The 15,020-nt window shown below is 39.2% G+C and overlaps 1 protein-coding gene across 1 annotated transcript; it reads right to left on the bottom strand.

The window, feature by feature from the left end:
• LOC140146663 (C-signal-like) lies at positions 1-9,488 on the bottom strand. The gene is made up of 5 exons (XM_072168533.1): positions 9,259-9,488; positions 5,236-5,287; positions 4,190-4,377; positions 3,224-3,373; positions 1-1,402 (listed from the first exon to the last, which is right to left on the bottom strand). The coding sequence occupies exons 1-5, from the start codon at positions 9,388-9,390 to the stop codon at positions 1,175-1,177; spliced, it is 750 nt and encodes a 249-aa protein (XP_072024634.1). The 5' UTR covers positions 9,391-9,488; the 3' UTR covers positions 1-1,174.
• Between the last annotated feature and the right edge of the window lie 5,532 nt (positions 9,489-15,020).

The following is a 15,020-nucleotide window of genomic DNA, read 5'->3' as shown; positions in this document are numbered from 1 at the left end:
AGAAAGATTGTCATGTAGAACTGTGTTTCCATTTCATTTTATTCAGAAATATACATGATTATGCAAAGATCCACAATTTATAAGTTCCCCTAATGCTTTTTTGAAATAAAAGAGAAAAATATCTTATGAAATGTTAAAATATAAAGAGGTATGAGTAGCCTTATTTGTTTTACACTTATGGACCAATTTACAGCATCACACATTGCATTTGGTTGCAATGGTTCATTGTGTAACAAAAGATGTCGTTTTAAAAGTTGCACTGAATCCATTTCCCCGGCCTAGCCTACTGTATTGCTTGAATACTTATGTAGCAGCTGCATGGGAACCTCACACACATGTTTAACTTATGTTTAAACCTAATGAGACCTTAGCCATTTTAGACCAAATTAGTCCTAAAAATTGGTACAAAAATGGACACCATTCACACATTCTACATAGAACTACACTAAGCCAAAAAAGTAACTTATAATTTCTCACACGGTCATATCTTAAAATCCTGTCCATCAAAAGGAACCAAAATTACACACAGGTTTACTTCAATACTCTACTCTTAAGTTTTAACACATGTCAGTTACCAAGCAGTTGTCCAACTGACACAACAGTAAAATGCACTGACATGTGACATGGAACAGCTTCCTGGACCACATTCACAGTCCATTGTTTGGCACCCAGCACATGAAATCTGTGAGAATGTGAACAAGGTCCATGCACAGTTGATAATTCCCAAAGAGTAAGTGGAATAGTGTGGAACAAGACCTGTTTCTTAAAGAAAATGTGTAAAAAGCAGAAATCAGCACCGTTTTGTAAATTATCATCTTTTCAACGATTGGACAACCGCTTAGTTACTGACATGTGTTTAGAGTAGAGTTTTAAAGATTTTCGAAATATCTTCCACAAGGGGGGAGTATGTTTTTCAAATGTAATTGGTCAGATTCATTCATTTTGAAACCCATATTCCCCCTGTATTATAGCTTTACCTATATCCTCCACAACTGGAGTGAGTATTTCAAATGAAAAACTGTCTATTTTATTTGAATCTCATTCTCCCTCTGTGGAAGACTAGCTAAATCTTCGACAGGGGTAGTGTGGATTTTAAATGGAACAGCCCAATTTATACCCAAACTGGTCTGTTTCATGTATTACTCTGTGACTGTCTGAGGGGATGTAAAGTCCATCAATAATCATTTATTATCCCGGTATACTTTACAACTCTGCCATTTTCCTTTTCTCCCATTTTAGCCATAACATTATTACGTATTCCTTCTATACATTCGGTTGGTGTGAGGGTTGCATTCGCTCCTCCCAAGTCTGTTTGTACCCAACCAGGGTTAATGGAAACAGCCATAATGCCATCCGACTTGAAATCTATACTCATAGATTTGGTGATCATATTCAGTGCAACCTACATGGTGAAAGCGAACAGAAAAACAAACACATTGAGAATAATTGAGATTTAAGATCCCTTTTGGTTATGGCACTGTCCCAGAATGAACTGGAGGCCTTGGGGGCGTGGGGCCGACCCTGTCCCTGAAAGAAATGGAGTCCTTGGGGCCCGGGCATGGGGTCTTACATTTTTGCCGAGCCGGAAGGCCGAGGGAAAGCAGTAGGCTACAGTCTACAGTGCACTCATGGGTACAATAGTTAGCAGCTTGTTTTGACTATATTTATAAATGCATCACTCCATATCATATCAAGGAGGCTCCCCACCTGACCCCCTCAGATTTGCTTTATATTTTACTCATATGTTGTACCTGCAAAAATATTTAAAACCTGCAAGTTTGAGGTCTGTAGCTCTTACGGATTATGGATTACAGACTCCCAAAGATGAAATTTATTTAAAGGGCAACTTTTGGGTCAACCAGATATCCTGCCAAGATGCTGAATGACCTGGATTTTGCTGATGATATTGCCCTGCTGGAATCTTCCATAGCCCGGGCCCAGTCACAGCTTACTAGGACTGCAACTGCAGCAGCAGATCTAGGCCTTGTCATCAGCGCACCTAAGACAGAATATATGACGGCAAACTGTAACGCCCAACCAGCACTTCAAGTCTATGATAATACCATCAGCCATGTCACAGACTTCAAGTATTTGGGTTCCAAGATGGGCTCTAGTGTTGGAGACCTAAAAAGAAGAAAGGCACTAGCCTAGGCAGCTTTCTGGAAACTGGGCGCCTTTGGAGAAGCCCATCCCTGCCAATCGAAACAAAAATCAAGCTGTTTCAGACAACGTGTGTTACTGTCTTTCTGTACGGGTGCGAGTCATGGATAATTACCAAGGACATGGAAAACAAGATCAATGCATTTGCAACATCTTGCTACAGAATCATGTTAAACATCAAACGTGTGGATCGGGTTACAAATGAAACCATCTACAATCTGACCAACACCACTGCACTGCTGGTTGCCAGAGTCAAGATTCATCAACTCAAATTCCTCGGCCATATACTGCGTCTTGAAGATGGCGAGCCTGTAAAAGAATATGCGCCTTATATTCCACCACATGGGAAGAGGAAACCGGGATGGCCGCGCACACTGTACTTACAGTATGTCCAGCCCCTTCTGGGAGATACTGAAGGGACGCTGCAGCCAAACAGAATTGTTTCGCTTGCCCAAGATCGCATTAGTTGGAGAAAGCTTGTAGTCACCTGCTACGCAGCCGATTGATGATGATGATGGGTCCAAATTTAGCCTCCCCTACTCCAACTTTAAATGCCTGCCACAGAAAATCCGTAAGAGCTACAGACCTCAAACTTGCAGGTTTTTAATATTTTTACAGGTACAACGTATGAAAATATAAAGCAAATCTGAGGGGGTCAGGTGGGGAGCCTCCTTGATATGATATGGAGTGACCCAAATACACACATGCTGCCATACCAAGACCAACAAGTATGACCCCCACCCAGGACCGTCACCCACTTGACTCACCTCACCCCAGGCATTAAACATTCATCACTTTACCTAAGCAGCTCTAGTATGGATACACACTACCACTAGTGTAGCCTGTATCAGTCAATACCTAGACACCACCCCCACCCATGACCGTCACCCCACTTGACTCCTCTCACCCCAGGCATTTAACATTCATCACTTTACCTTAGCAGCTCTGTATGGATACACACTACCACTAGTGTAGGCTTTATCAGTCAATACACAACCCCTCCCCAGGACCATCGCCCCACTTGACTCCCCTCACCCCAGGCATTTAACATTCATCACTTTACCTTAGCAGCTCTGTATGGATATATATTTCCACTGGTGTTATCACTTATCAGTCCGATTCCAGAGGTCATATTCAGCACAGCAGCACGTGTACAGCTCAGTCCTTTGTCTTTGCTGTTATCAGCTGCTTTCTTCAAAAGAGGATAAAAAGCCTGGACAGACAAGAAAGTAAAACCATGGAATCAATACATTTTTGCATTTAACACAAATAACCTTATGGGTATGCTCCAACATTCATTATTTTCACGAAAAAGTCAATAACCTGAAAATTGGAATGCAAAACACCGAGCTACACAGGGGGGGGCACTCAACACAAATGACCATACGGATATGTTCCCCCGGAAAGACCCACCCACCCCCCCTTTTTGGATTTTGCAGCTCCGAAAGACCCCGTAAGTACACCCTCTCCTTTTGAGCCCGCCATACTTCAAAAAGGCTTATTGCAATTCCACAGCAGCTGCACAGCCCACTCAATAGTATTTATGACATGCATTTTGCTTTCGACGTCATAGTGGAGGACTTTCGGGGGAAAAAAGTTGTGAAAAATAGGGTCTTTCTGGGGGAAATGGGAGGGGGTGGTGGTTTCAGGGAGAATTAATTGAGGAAAAAAGTTTTTGGTGAAGATTTTGATTCAAAAAGCACAAATCCGGGGGTTGGGGCACATCATAAATTTTTGGTGGGTATGTTCCCCCCCGAATTTTGAAGTGGTGGGTCTTTGGGGGATCGGAGCTGATATGCGTAACGGTAACGGTCCTTGGAGCTGATAACAAGTAAATTGGGTTTTGGAGCCGAGAACAGTCACAATCAAGGGCCTTTTTTGGCTTTCTTCTTGAAAATCGCCTGAAAAAACAAGAAATGTGAGGAAAATACTGAATGTTGTTTTGGCCAACATGAAAAAGTGATGCGGAAGGATGACGGGAAACTTAGAATCAACTTTCATTAGCCTAAAGCTGTTTTTATCAACGTACCTTCGTCAGCATTAGAGGTCCAATAACATCGACCTCGTACTCCTTTCTCATCTCTTCTGCTGTAACTTTTTCAAATGATCTGTAGGTGAGTATACCGGCATTATTGAATAGAACAGTAAGGCCTCTATCACCAACATCTTGGGTCACCTGCTGGACTGCTGTTTGGTAAGATGACTCATCCCCGATTGCTGTCAATTAGATATGGTGGAGTTATTATTGGGACATTCAATTTCAGTATTGCAGGAAAAGAAAGGAAGAAAAGGAGGAATCAAGGAAAGAATTATTTTTTTTAAAGAGGACGGAATGAGTGAATGAAAATGATGAGGAAAGACAGGAAGGTAAACAAATTAAATATTTTTTCATTGTAATGGTAGTACCCAAAACAAGGAATTCTGTTACAGGTAACATCATGGCTATGGCCCGTGGAGGTGTCACTCGACTTTGGAAACGACTGGGATCTGCAGACACCCGAGTTCGAAGGGGTTTTTGGTGAGAGATTTGACCGGCACCATAAAGGGGTGATAGGTCTACTTGAGAAATGGGTAAAATTGTCCTTAAAAGGGGGGGGGGGGGCTTTCCGTGAGACTTGGACGATTTTGGTCCAAGTCATGATAAAAGTTGTCAAATTTTTGATACAAACTTTTCAAAACGTCATCAAAATGTGAATTCTTTTTGATAACTTCGAAGAAAAATAATAAAACTTTGTTAATTTTTATAGCGAAAAGCAGTGTCATTCGGTACGGGTGATCAAACATAAATGTTCGCAGTTCTTTAATTGGTGGGTCTTTTACTGAAAGGGGTTCATCGGAGAGGGAGTAGAAAAATGGGGGTCAATGTGGCCTCCCCGGGCCAACGATTGAAAACCCCTGTACTAGTTGTAAATGACCAGTGCATTTTTTCTTGTGGGAATTTGGTGCATATTCCTTTATTATTCCTTGATAAATCATGTCATGCTGTATGTAGAGTAGTTCTACATATTTACAGAGCCCTGTAAAGTTCACTGCATAAATCTAACCAGTATATTTTATTATTATAGGCCTACTCACCAATTTTAATGATTTTCACATTTGGATGTTTTTGAGCAAGTTCCTTCAGTTTCTGAAAGGTTAAATCAAACAAATTACTCAAATAGAATAGAATATTGAATATAATAAAATGTGGGCTTTTATCACTGGGAAGCGGTGTAATATGCACCCAGGAGGATAAAGACGGTGCAATATTTATGATGCACCCCAGGGGTAAGGTAGAATTTTTGAAAAGTGCCCCCAAAGATCAGGCCAATATAAGGGCACTAAACAAAAAATACCGTATGGGTATGTTCTCCCGGAAAGATCCATTTTTGGATTTCACAGAGCTTTACAGCTTCAAAAGAACCCCTAAATTTGTTTTGTTTTTTCAGGCGATTTCCAAGAACAAAGCCAAAAAAGACCCTTGATTGTGACTGTTCTCGGCTCCAAAATACCTTTTTCTTGTTATCAGCTCCAAAATGACCGTTATCGTTATACGCAATCAGCTCCGATCCCCAAAGACCCACCACAAAATTCGGGGGGAACATACCCACCAAAAATTTATGATGTGCCCCAACCCCCGGATTTGTGCTCTTTGCTGCTCTAAGATCCCTTTTTGAAACAAAATCTTCACCAAAAAATCCTTTTCGCACAAACCTTTTCCTCAATTCCCTGAACCACCCCCCCGCCCCCATTTGGAGCATTTGCCCCTGAAAGACCCATATTTTTCAGAACTTTTTTCCCCAAAAGTCCTCCATTATGACTTCCAAAGCAAATTGGTGTCATATAAATACTATTGAGTGGGCTGGGCAGCTGCTGTTTCGATACTAAAGATGTGCTCTATCCAATTGCAATAAGCCTGCAATAAGCCAAGTTTTGAAGTATGGCGGGCTCAAAAGGAGAGGGCGTACTTTGATTTGTGTAATCTTTTGACAACTGAGAAAGCATACGAAAGATACCCAAATCAAAGTACGCCCTCTCCTTTTGTGACCGCCATGTTTCAAAAATCCTAATTTAGGCCAATCAAATTAATAAATTACCAATCTCTAATTTGTAACAGAAACCATTTAATCACTATTCATTTCAGAAAGTATAATTAGAACACAAATGTCCATGTAGTGAAACAATGCCCAATTTGCATAAATTCAAAATGACCGCTTATTCGTCATAAGGATTCAGAAAGAGTATAATTTGAGTATATCTCAGATACATTTCTTGAGTTATGGGGGAAAAGGTAAAATGTCACAATTTGGATTCCGCAGTGAGACAAAAATTGAAAAATGCTCTGATTTTGATGAAAATGGTTTCATATATCTCCGCTGGTTGTTTAAGGGTAGATTTTCATTTTCTAAATTAATATATTATTGAAAAATAACACTTTGAAAACTTGCTTGATTTATTGTTGTCAATGAGTTGTGCAGGGGGGGGTTGTGTACGTTTTACTAAAGTGTTGTTGTTTCAGCCCTCTTTACAACTTAACTCAAGAACCACAGGACATAAAAAAGTATATCTGTGCAATGTATACCCAAAGCTCACTACCATTCGCAAGATGCTGTGTCAGCTGTGAACTACCACATCGCAACAGTTTAAGATAGTTGCTAACCTTTTAGTAAGAAAAATACATTGGTATACGCAACTTCACGGCCATACGGCCATTTTCCTCGAAGGAGCTAATTGAAAGGCTTAAAACTGGACTGCGGAACTTAGCCTACTAGCGGTCACCCGTCTTTCGCGGTCAGGGTCTTTCGCGGTTGGTAAATTTTGTACATTTTGTGTACATGTAAATGTTTTATTTAATGTGATTAATGGTATGAGAGGAGATGATCATTTAGAACTTCGAAGTATAATATTAATATTTAGTATCTTTTCCATATAAATCAATGGCTTGAAATTGCAATTAGATCATGTCTTGCCCCTGTGGGATGCTGGTCGCTCTGATATTTAAGATTTTTATGCATTTGTTTCTACAGTACTTTTTAGCCCATTTTGGACAAATTTGTTGTACCTTTTAGCTCATTTTTTATCATTTTCATCCAAGTTTGTCCCCCACCTTGAAATGTACCTTGCTGCCCCCGCCTCCTGCAAAAGTCCTGGCTACATCACTGAGCAGATGAACACAATTTTATTCACATCCCTCTTGGCCCCCTGTGGCCTGCTGGCTGATCTGATATTTTAGATTTCTATGCATTTGTTGTACTTTTTATTTGTTAGCCCATTTTGGATAAATGTGTCGTACTCTTTAGCCCATTTGTGACAATCCCCCCCATGAAATTTGCCTCGCCCCCCTCTCTCTCTCTCTCTCTCTCTCTCTCTGAAAAGTCCTGGCTACTTCCCTACACTCTATTTCATATAAAGTTATGATCATACCTGATCATACATTATGCTGTAAACATTAAACCAAAGTATACTTTGATTAAACATAGCACTACCACAAAGCAGAGTAGGCCTATTCATGGTGTGGTTTGGCAACCCTGATTAATTTGTCCTTCAAAAGTTTCACTTTAACCGACTATAGGTTCTCCATAAAAACACAGAATACATGCTAATGTTGATCAATTAGTTGAATAAACAATAGATGTTAATTGAGTTTCTAGTGTGTCATGTAATAGTTGCTTCTACTGTGTCATGTAATAGTTGAGACTACAGGCATAATATCCTCACACCGATGACAGGATAGAAGGCCTAATTCAGGCTATGTCAACATTAGTGTATTGTGTTGGACATTTTTAGCATGCAGGTGCGCTGCCACTGCCTTTGCCCTGCCTTTGAAACTAATTAACATAATTTGACACCCTTAACGTAAACAAAAACAAAATTGGACGTTTTATTGGGGTGCGGACAACTTTACTCTACGCAACGCAAAAATCCGTTTTCCGAAATAATGTAAAACGTAGAAGTTTTTAGCCTTACCAATTCGCCAAACTCAGTAATTTATTATAGATATCCGGACATACATTAGGCCGAGTAAAAAAACAAACATGTTTCTCGTCCGCGCCCTCCTCATTTTTTGAAGATTTTTCAAATTTCTTTTTATTTTGTAAACTTTCAGTTATAACTTGTAGAAAAAGATGTTTCAGAAGTTGAAACTTATTTTACGGTTTTGTAAATGCATAATACATCATTTAAGAAGAGTTTTGTGATCACTAGTGGGGTCTACCTCTCAAAACAATAAAATAAAAAGGGCCTCCTCCTTTTCTCAGATATCAATCTGTATGTCGAGTACCTGAAACATGTTGCCAAATACAGGTATTTAGCGTCGTTTTCCAATAAAAAATAAAAAATAAAAAGCCCCTCATTCTCCTAATTTTTAAAATCCCGGACGAGAAACATGTTTTTATTTTTACTTGGCCTTAGTCGTTATGGTTAGCAACTATTTTAACTGTTGCGATTTGGTAGTTCACAGCATCTTGCGAAGTGAGCAAAAATTGCATTGATCACTTTTGTAAAACGTACATATTCATATAATGATTAACAACAATAAATCAAGCAAGTTTTCTAAGTATATGTAGAATGAACATCGAAGTGTTATTTTTCAATTGATTTAGATAAGGCCAAATAAAACATAAACATGTTTCACATCTCCTCCCGCTTCCTTTTTTGAGGTGTCTTCAAAATATATTTTCATTTTTTGAAATGCAGTTATAGCTTTTCAAAATATATGTCTAGGCAGTTGGGATGCTTTCTATAGCCCTGTTAAGATACAAGAAACACTTTAGGAAGGATTTGTAATTATTAGAGGGGGTGTAACTCTCAGAAAAACAAATAAAAAAGGGCCTCCTCCTTTTTCAGGCATTATTGTATACGCTAAAACAGGTCTAAGTATGGGTATTTACACCAATTTTATGATAAAAATAGAAAATAAAAAGCCCCCTCTTCCTCCTTTTTTTCAAAAACCCGGACGTGAAACATGTTTTTTATTTTATTTGGCCTAATGAAAATCGTGTCTTTTTGTGGCTGCTAAGACCAACAATACCTCATCTACCTTTAATATATCATATGAATATCATTTGAATGTTTAAAACATTGGCACCCCCCCCCCCCCCCTCATTGAACAAGACTTACATCAGCTCCGTCAGGATTTCTGCAACCCGCATAGATAAAATCTGGTGATGGTTTTGCTGCAGCGAATTGGCTCACCAACTCATAACCGAGCCCTCGATTGGCCCCTGTGATCAAAATTGACGCTATTTCCATGGTGTACGAATTGGTTCAGGCGGTGAGAATGTGTAGTGTGAGTGATATTTGTCCAATATGACCAATAGCCTTAACGTGACGGTTCGTAGAAATGCCGTTCAGATTATTATATAATGTATTTGCCGAGATGTTTGCACAGGTAGATGGCTTGCATAATCATAACGTGAGTTAGTAAAAAAAAGTGCTGAATCATTCTCAATGATGCAATGGTTTGTTTTTTATTTACTTCGTGATCCACAGCATCATCCGCCCCACTTTTCTCAAAAAACGTTGAGATTTTTATAAAACTGCAAACCTCTGGCTACATACAATGCCCCGCATAAATGCTTCAAAACATTTCTTGCACATTAATTCTTTCATCAAAAATGACTTGAAATTTGAATTACGTTCTGGTACACCAGAACGAAATTACAACACACTGTCCATGTTGTCCATGATGCAGTGAAATACACATAGTCCGCATGCATAACTTGCAAATCGGCATCAACTGACATTTCGAGAATAAGCTACTTTCGTGGATATCTACTGAAAAATGTCATAAAAAGAAGATGCTATGATCACGAAATACACCTTTAATCGAAACCAGCTTTTTGAATTTTTTTGAATGCTATTGCACAATGCGTAAACTAATTCATTTATTCTCTTGAAAATTTTGCACGTACGAAATGAACGTGGAGAAAAATGCGTAAAATTTATCCATTTAACAATATATGAAGGCGAGTCGAGGATAATGCACCCTATAAAGGAAAGTCTAATTATTTATGATCCTATGATACTTTTTGTTTGTAAGAAATCATTATAATAAATCAACAGCGAGGTGAAATTTGACTTCTGTTCATACGTACACATTGCCTATTGAAATGCGCGTGAGATCGGCCGTATAAAAATGAGATTGCGATTTCACCTTTTAGACACAAACGCAAGGTATATATGCACGGTCAACGTTCAAATTGACATTTTGTACGGCGTCACGGCGCGGCTGTATGCAACGTGCTTTATTTTCACCACGAAAAAGTGTCATTTTGAAAATAAAGTCATGATATATGGATCCTTAATAAGTTATCAAAATATTTGCTTTTTGGCTACCATAATCATGATAATACAGCCTGTCTCAAAAAAAATTGTGCAAGTGAAAAGCGCCCTCTGTGGCAATAAGAAACTATCGTTGTGACATGTTGCTTTACATCAACGTCAAGGGCGTAGTCTTAGCTCTCAAATGCCGTTTGTTCTGTTCAATTTGCTTGTTTTAATCTTGAGATATGTTAAGTTAAAGACAAAAGGGTAAAATCACAATTGTGCCACTTTTACTATGGAAGAGGGTTTTACATGTAAAAGTGATAGCATCAAGTTTATCAATAGTTCCTTCGTGAAATCAAAAGAATGCATCAATTACACAATACTAAATTGTTTTTACTGTTTTATCATGATGCAGGAATGATGATTCTCTTTTCCCACTTAAAACAGATTAAAAGATAAATAAATATTTCACATTCTGCTGTAAAAATTAAATACACATGTGCATGTCAATGATTTTATCATGGTAAATACTGTTCTCTTAGTCACTTAAGACATGTTAAAAGACAAACAAATATTGCACACCTATAGGTTAATGAACGCGTATTACTTGTTGGGAGAGAAATTAGACAAAATAATGCACGCGCGCTGATGTTGATGCGTCTAATGCACAAACCCTGAAGGGGGAGTGCATTAGACGCATCAACATCAGCTATCATTGATTTACATGTACAGCTCTTTTCCCTAGTAAAAGTGGCACAATTGTGATTTTACCCTTTCGTTGTTAAATAAACATATCTCGAAATTGGAACAAGCAAATTGAACAGAACAAACGGCAATTGAGAGCTAAGACTGCGCCCGTGACGTTGATATAAACATCATGTCAACGCGGTATTCTCTAATTGCCAAAGAGGGCGCTTTTCACTTGCACAATTTTTTTGAGACAGGCTGTATTTGGTAAACACTACAATTAATTTTAAGCACAATGTTAAACTTGGTTTTCAGTCAATATCAAAAGCATCCTATAAATAGATCTGATCAGATATGTTGGTCTTTGTTCCCAGTGCCGCCAACAAGGGGGTTAAGAGGGTGCGTTACCCCCGGGCCCGTGGACCTAGGGGCCCGTAAAAATAAAGAAAACATGCCTTAACGGGCCCATAAAAGCAAAGAAAAGAGACCTTAGGGGCCCTGTCGTTAATTTTATCCCCCGGGTCCGTAATGGCTCTCGGCGGCACTGTTTGTCCCATCCGCCTGGTGCTCTTCGTGACGAAGGAGCACAAGCTTGGAACCGAGACTAGCACTATGTACGCACCGTGCGTTTTGAACTCCGTATAAACGCACACACGGTCCACGCACCACGTATGGAATATCACAATCTCTCTAATACCGGAGTTCTATGGGGTAGGCCTATACATCATGTACATTGTAAGACAATTAGCATGATCAGTCCATGAAGGTTGTAGTCTCTACTACCTTCATCATCAGTCATCCGATTGCTCTCTTTTCCTTCGCATTTGGCTGATTCCAGTAAGTTGGGCATGTGCAAATCCGGGGTGCAAATGTGAGAAGTTATTAGGTTTGAAAAATAAAATATCCAAATCTATTTAGAATTATCATGATTATCGTACATTATTGCTTTGACCTACTAACAGAGTATAAAATACACTTTCAAGTGTGTTTCTTGACCCATGGGGATGGGCCAATATTGCCAACAGCAAAACTGCATGTATCAATCCCGGCTTAACCTTTTGCTAAATACCGTATAGCCACGTCAAAAAAAATTGCTTCCAGGTACGCCTCATTCAAAGAAATCCTTAATATCTATTCAATATGTGCCTTCAAGTTTAAGTTTTGGCCTATCAGAATACAGTGATATAGCCCATCATTCACCGATTCGGAGATCTGTTTCAAATGTGGAACTGCAGAGCAGTGGTTATTAAAATCTTCAGTTACATCAGCTTACATCGATGGATATTTTGCTTACAACTGACTTCGTATAAGGATTGTTTTATGAAAAAATATTAATATTACAGCATGATCATGATGAGTATAACAGAAGATCATAAAATGTTTGACCTCGAGCTATATAGCTAAGTAACAGAAATATTCATGCTGCTGCGGATAGGCCTACCGTCAGCTTTTAACTATTAGGAGTTACACGGGACGCCAGGTAAGTAGGCTTTTACGGTGGGATTTCATAACAGGTAAAAAATAATTAGCGGGTTCGCCGTCGGACAACTGTCAAGCTTTCGTCAGGAAGCTCAGGAGTAGCTCTGACTTCTTGAGGATGAAGAAACTATTAGAGCTACTAAGTATGTGACGAAGACATGTAGGCCGCCCCTTGCCTACCGACGGCTCTGAAAAGAGCCGTTCACTGAAGACTACCCATTGCGATATAATACAAATTTTATCGCAAATTAATAAACATTTTGAGCTCGTCTGGACTTTGATATCCCCTTACACTATCAAACGCGGATGGCATAGTTTCTTCGTTTTCTTCTTAATAAATACACATTTCTGCTGCACATCACAATACAGTAGATCTCGTAACTGTAAGTATATATCAAATTGGGTAATTCAAACCAACGATGTATTTACGTAAGGAATCCAGCTGACATGACTGAGTCATCAGAATTTGGGAAAAAGTTCCCAATTTTGAGAGAGTCACAAAAAATGATTGCAGAATGTTTGAACCACCTTAATCTTTGCACGTCAAAATTATTTTGACCATTTGATAAAACAAAATAATTATGATAATCGTTGAACAACCTTGTCCCAGCACATCCATTTTTAAAGGGATTTTTATTCCAGCGCATCCCTTTTAAAGGGATTTTTATTCAAACTACGACTATACACATATGTTTTTTGAATAAACAGATTATGTTTTACATCGATTTAAAACAGCTAGGGTAGTATCATTATAAAATGCCCCAGGATATGATGCATTTTGGCCCGGGCATTTGGTTGCCCGGCATACTGGCATGACTAAATTAAAGGAAAGATGCAAACAAGTTTAGGATAGCTCAAGCGAAAGCATTTCTGCAAATTAGGCACTTCGATCTCCCTCAAAACGGGACAGTCATTATCAGACCGCTGCCATAATGTCATTACTTTAAGCAGCAACGTTGTTAAAGCTGACGTTATAACAAAAAAGCGCAGTGATTTATCGTGCGCTACGCACAGGCACAACGCATAGACGTTGATTCACAAGCCTCAGCACACTTTACAGGTTGTCGCTGACCACTACGGCCCCACATCATTCCATAAACCATTAAACAGCAATACAGGGACTTGCAGCTAAGAAGTCAACACCCTAGACATTCCACAATAGGCCCTCGAAGCCAGGATCAGCTCCCCGAGTTTCGTACGGGTTACAACGAGACAATTAGCAGTAAGTTCCTTGTCCACGGGAATTTCACACTAACTCCATTTTTTACACGAGAGCATACTAGCCACGCCGGGATTCGAACCAGCAACCTTGCACCATAGTCGAACGCCTTATCGATTGAGCTAACTTTACTGCTACGTATAACAACGTTGTGACAACGTTACTTGACGTAATGTATTACTTAATGTCTTAATTATAATTTATCAATGTGTTAATGCATAACACTGTTACAAAATAATGTGGACTTTTTTCTTTTGCAGATCACATAACACAAGAATGGCTGGCCGTGACGTCTTCAGATGCATTGGTAAACTTTTCGTCATCCTCCTGAGTGTGACCTTCCACCATCATGTGATTCTGCAGCAGATGATGCTACCAGTGCAGCAAATGGGTGTAGATGGCTTAGAAGTAACCTCTTTGTGGGACAAAGACATCAACAATAATATAAGTCAACCTTGTTATATGGACAACACTAACCCAGATCGGGTGACTGTCAGTGGCAGTCTTCAACAAACTTGTAGTCTGCAAGTAAGCGCTGCCCAAGCGCGCCAAATTCAAATTCAGTTAACAAAAGTCAATTCTGAAAATGATTTCTTTTACGTTGAAAGATTTGCAGATACGCAAAACTGTCCAAACCGTTATATGACGATCCAAGGAGGCTCAGAAGCATGTAGCACATTATTTCAGGAAGATACAATGCAAGTTAATCTTCAAAGTAACTCTAGTCTCCTGATAAGCGAACAAGGAACAGGATCATCAGAAGATTGTACAAAAACCAGTCCTCAAGATTGTGCCAGTGTGACAGGCTACAACAACCAAAGCACGTGTATATTTGAATGGAGTGTTATGAAGAACGAAACAGGACAATGTAGGGTAAACTTTACATCTGATTGTAATGTTACCATAAGTAAAGGTGAAGCCACCTTTCAATGTACGGATTTAGATACATTGGCAACAGATACATCTATGCTTGTGTATCCTCTTGAAATAACGGAATTGGATCTTACAAGTAACCGTATCGTCAATATTGAGGTCAATTCCTTTGTCAATCTAGTCAATCTGCAAGGACTCTACCTTTACAATAATACTCTGGTAACATTGCAATCTGGTGTGTTCAATGGGTTAACGGAGCTTCAGTGGTTGCTACTTAATGCAACTAAACTGGAGTCTGTCAGCGAAGATCTATTTAAGGGTTTAGTTAACCTGAGACGCCTGGATCTTTCTAGAA

This window comes from Amphiura filiformis, chromosome 2 (assembly GCF_039555335.1).
Source record: "Amphiura filiformis chromosome 2, Afil_fr2py, whole genome shotgun sequence".
NCBI lineage: Eukaryota > Metazoa > Echinodermata > Ophiuroidea > Amphilepidida > Amphiuridae > Amphiura > Amphiura filiformis.
Note: the sequence above shows the minus strand (reverse complement) of the source record. Positions and strands in the feature narration are given on the sequence as shown.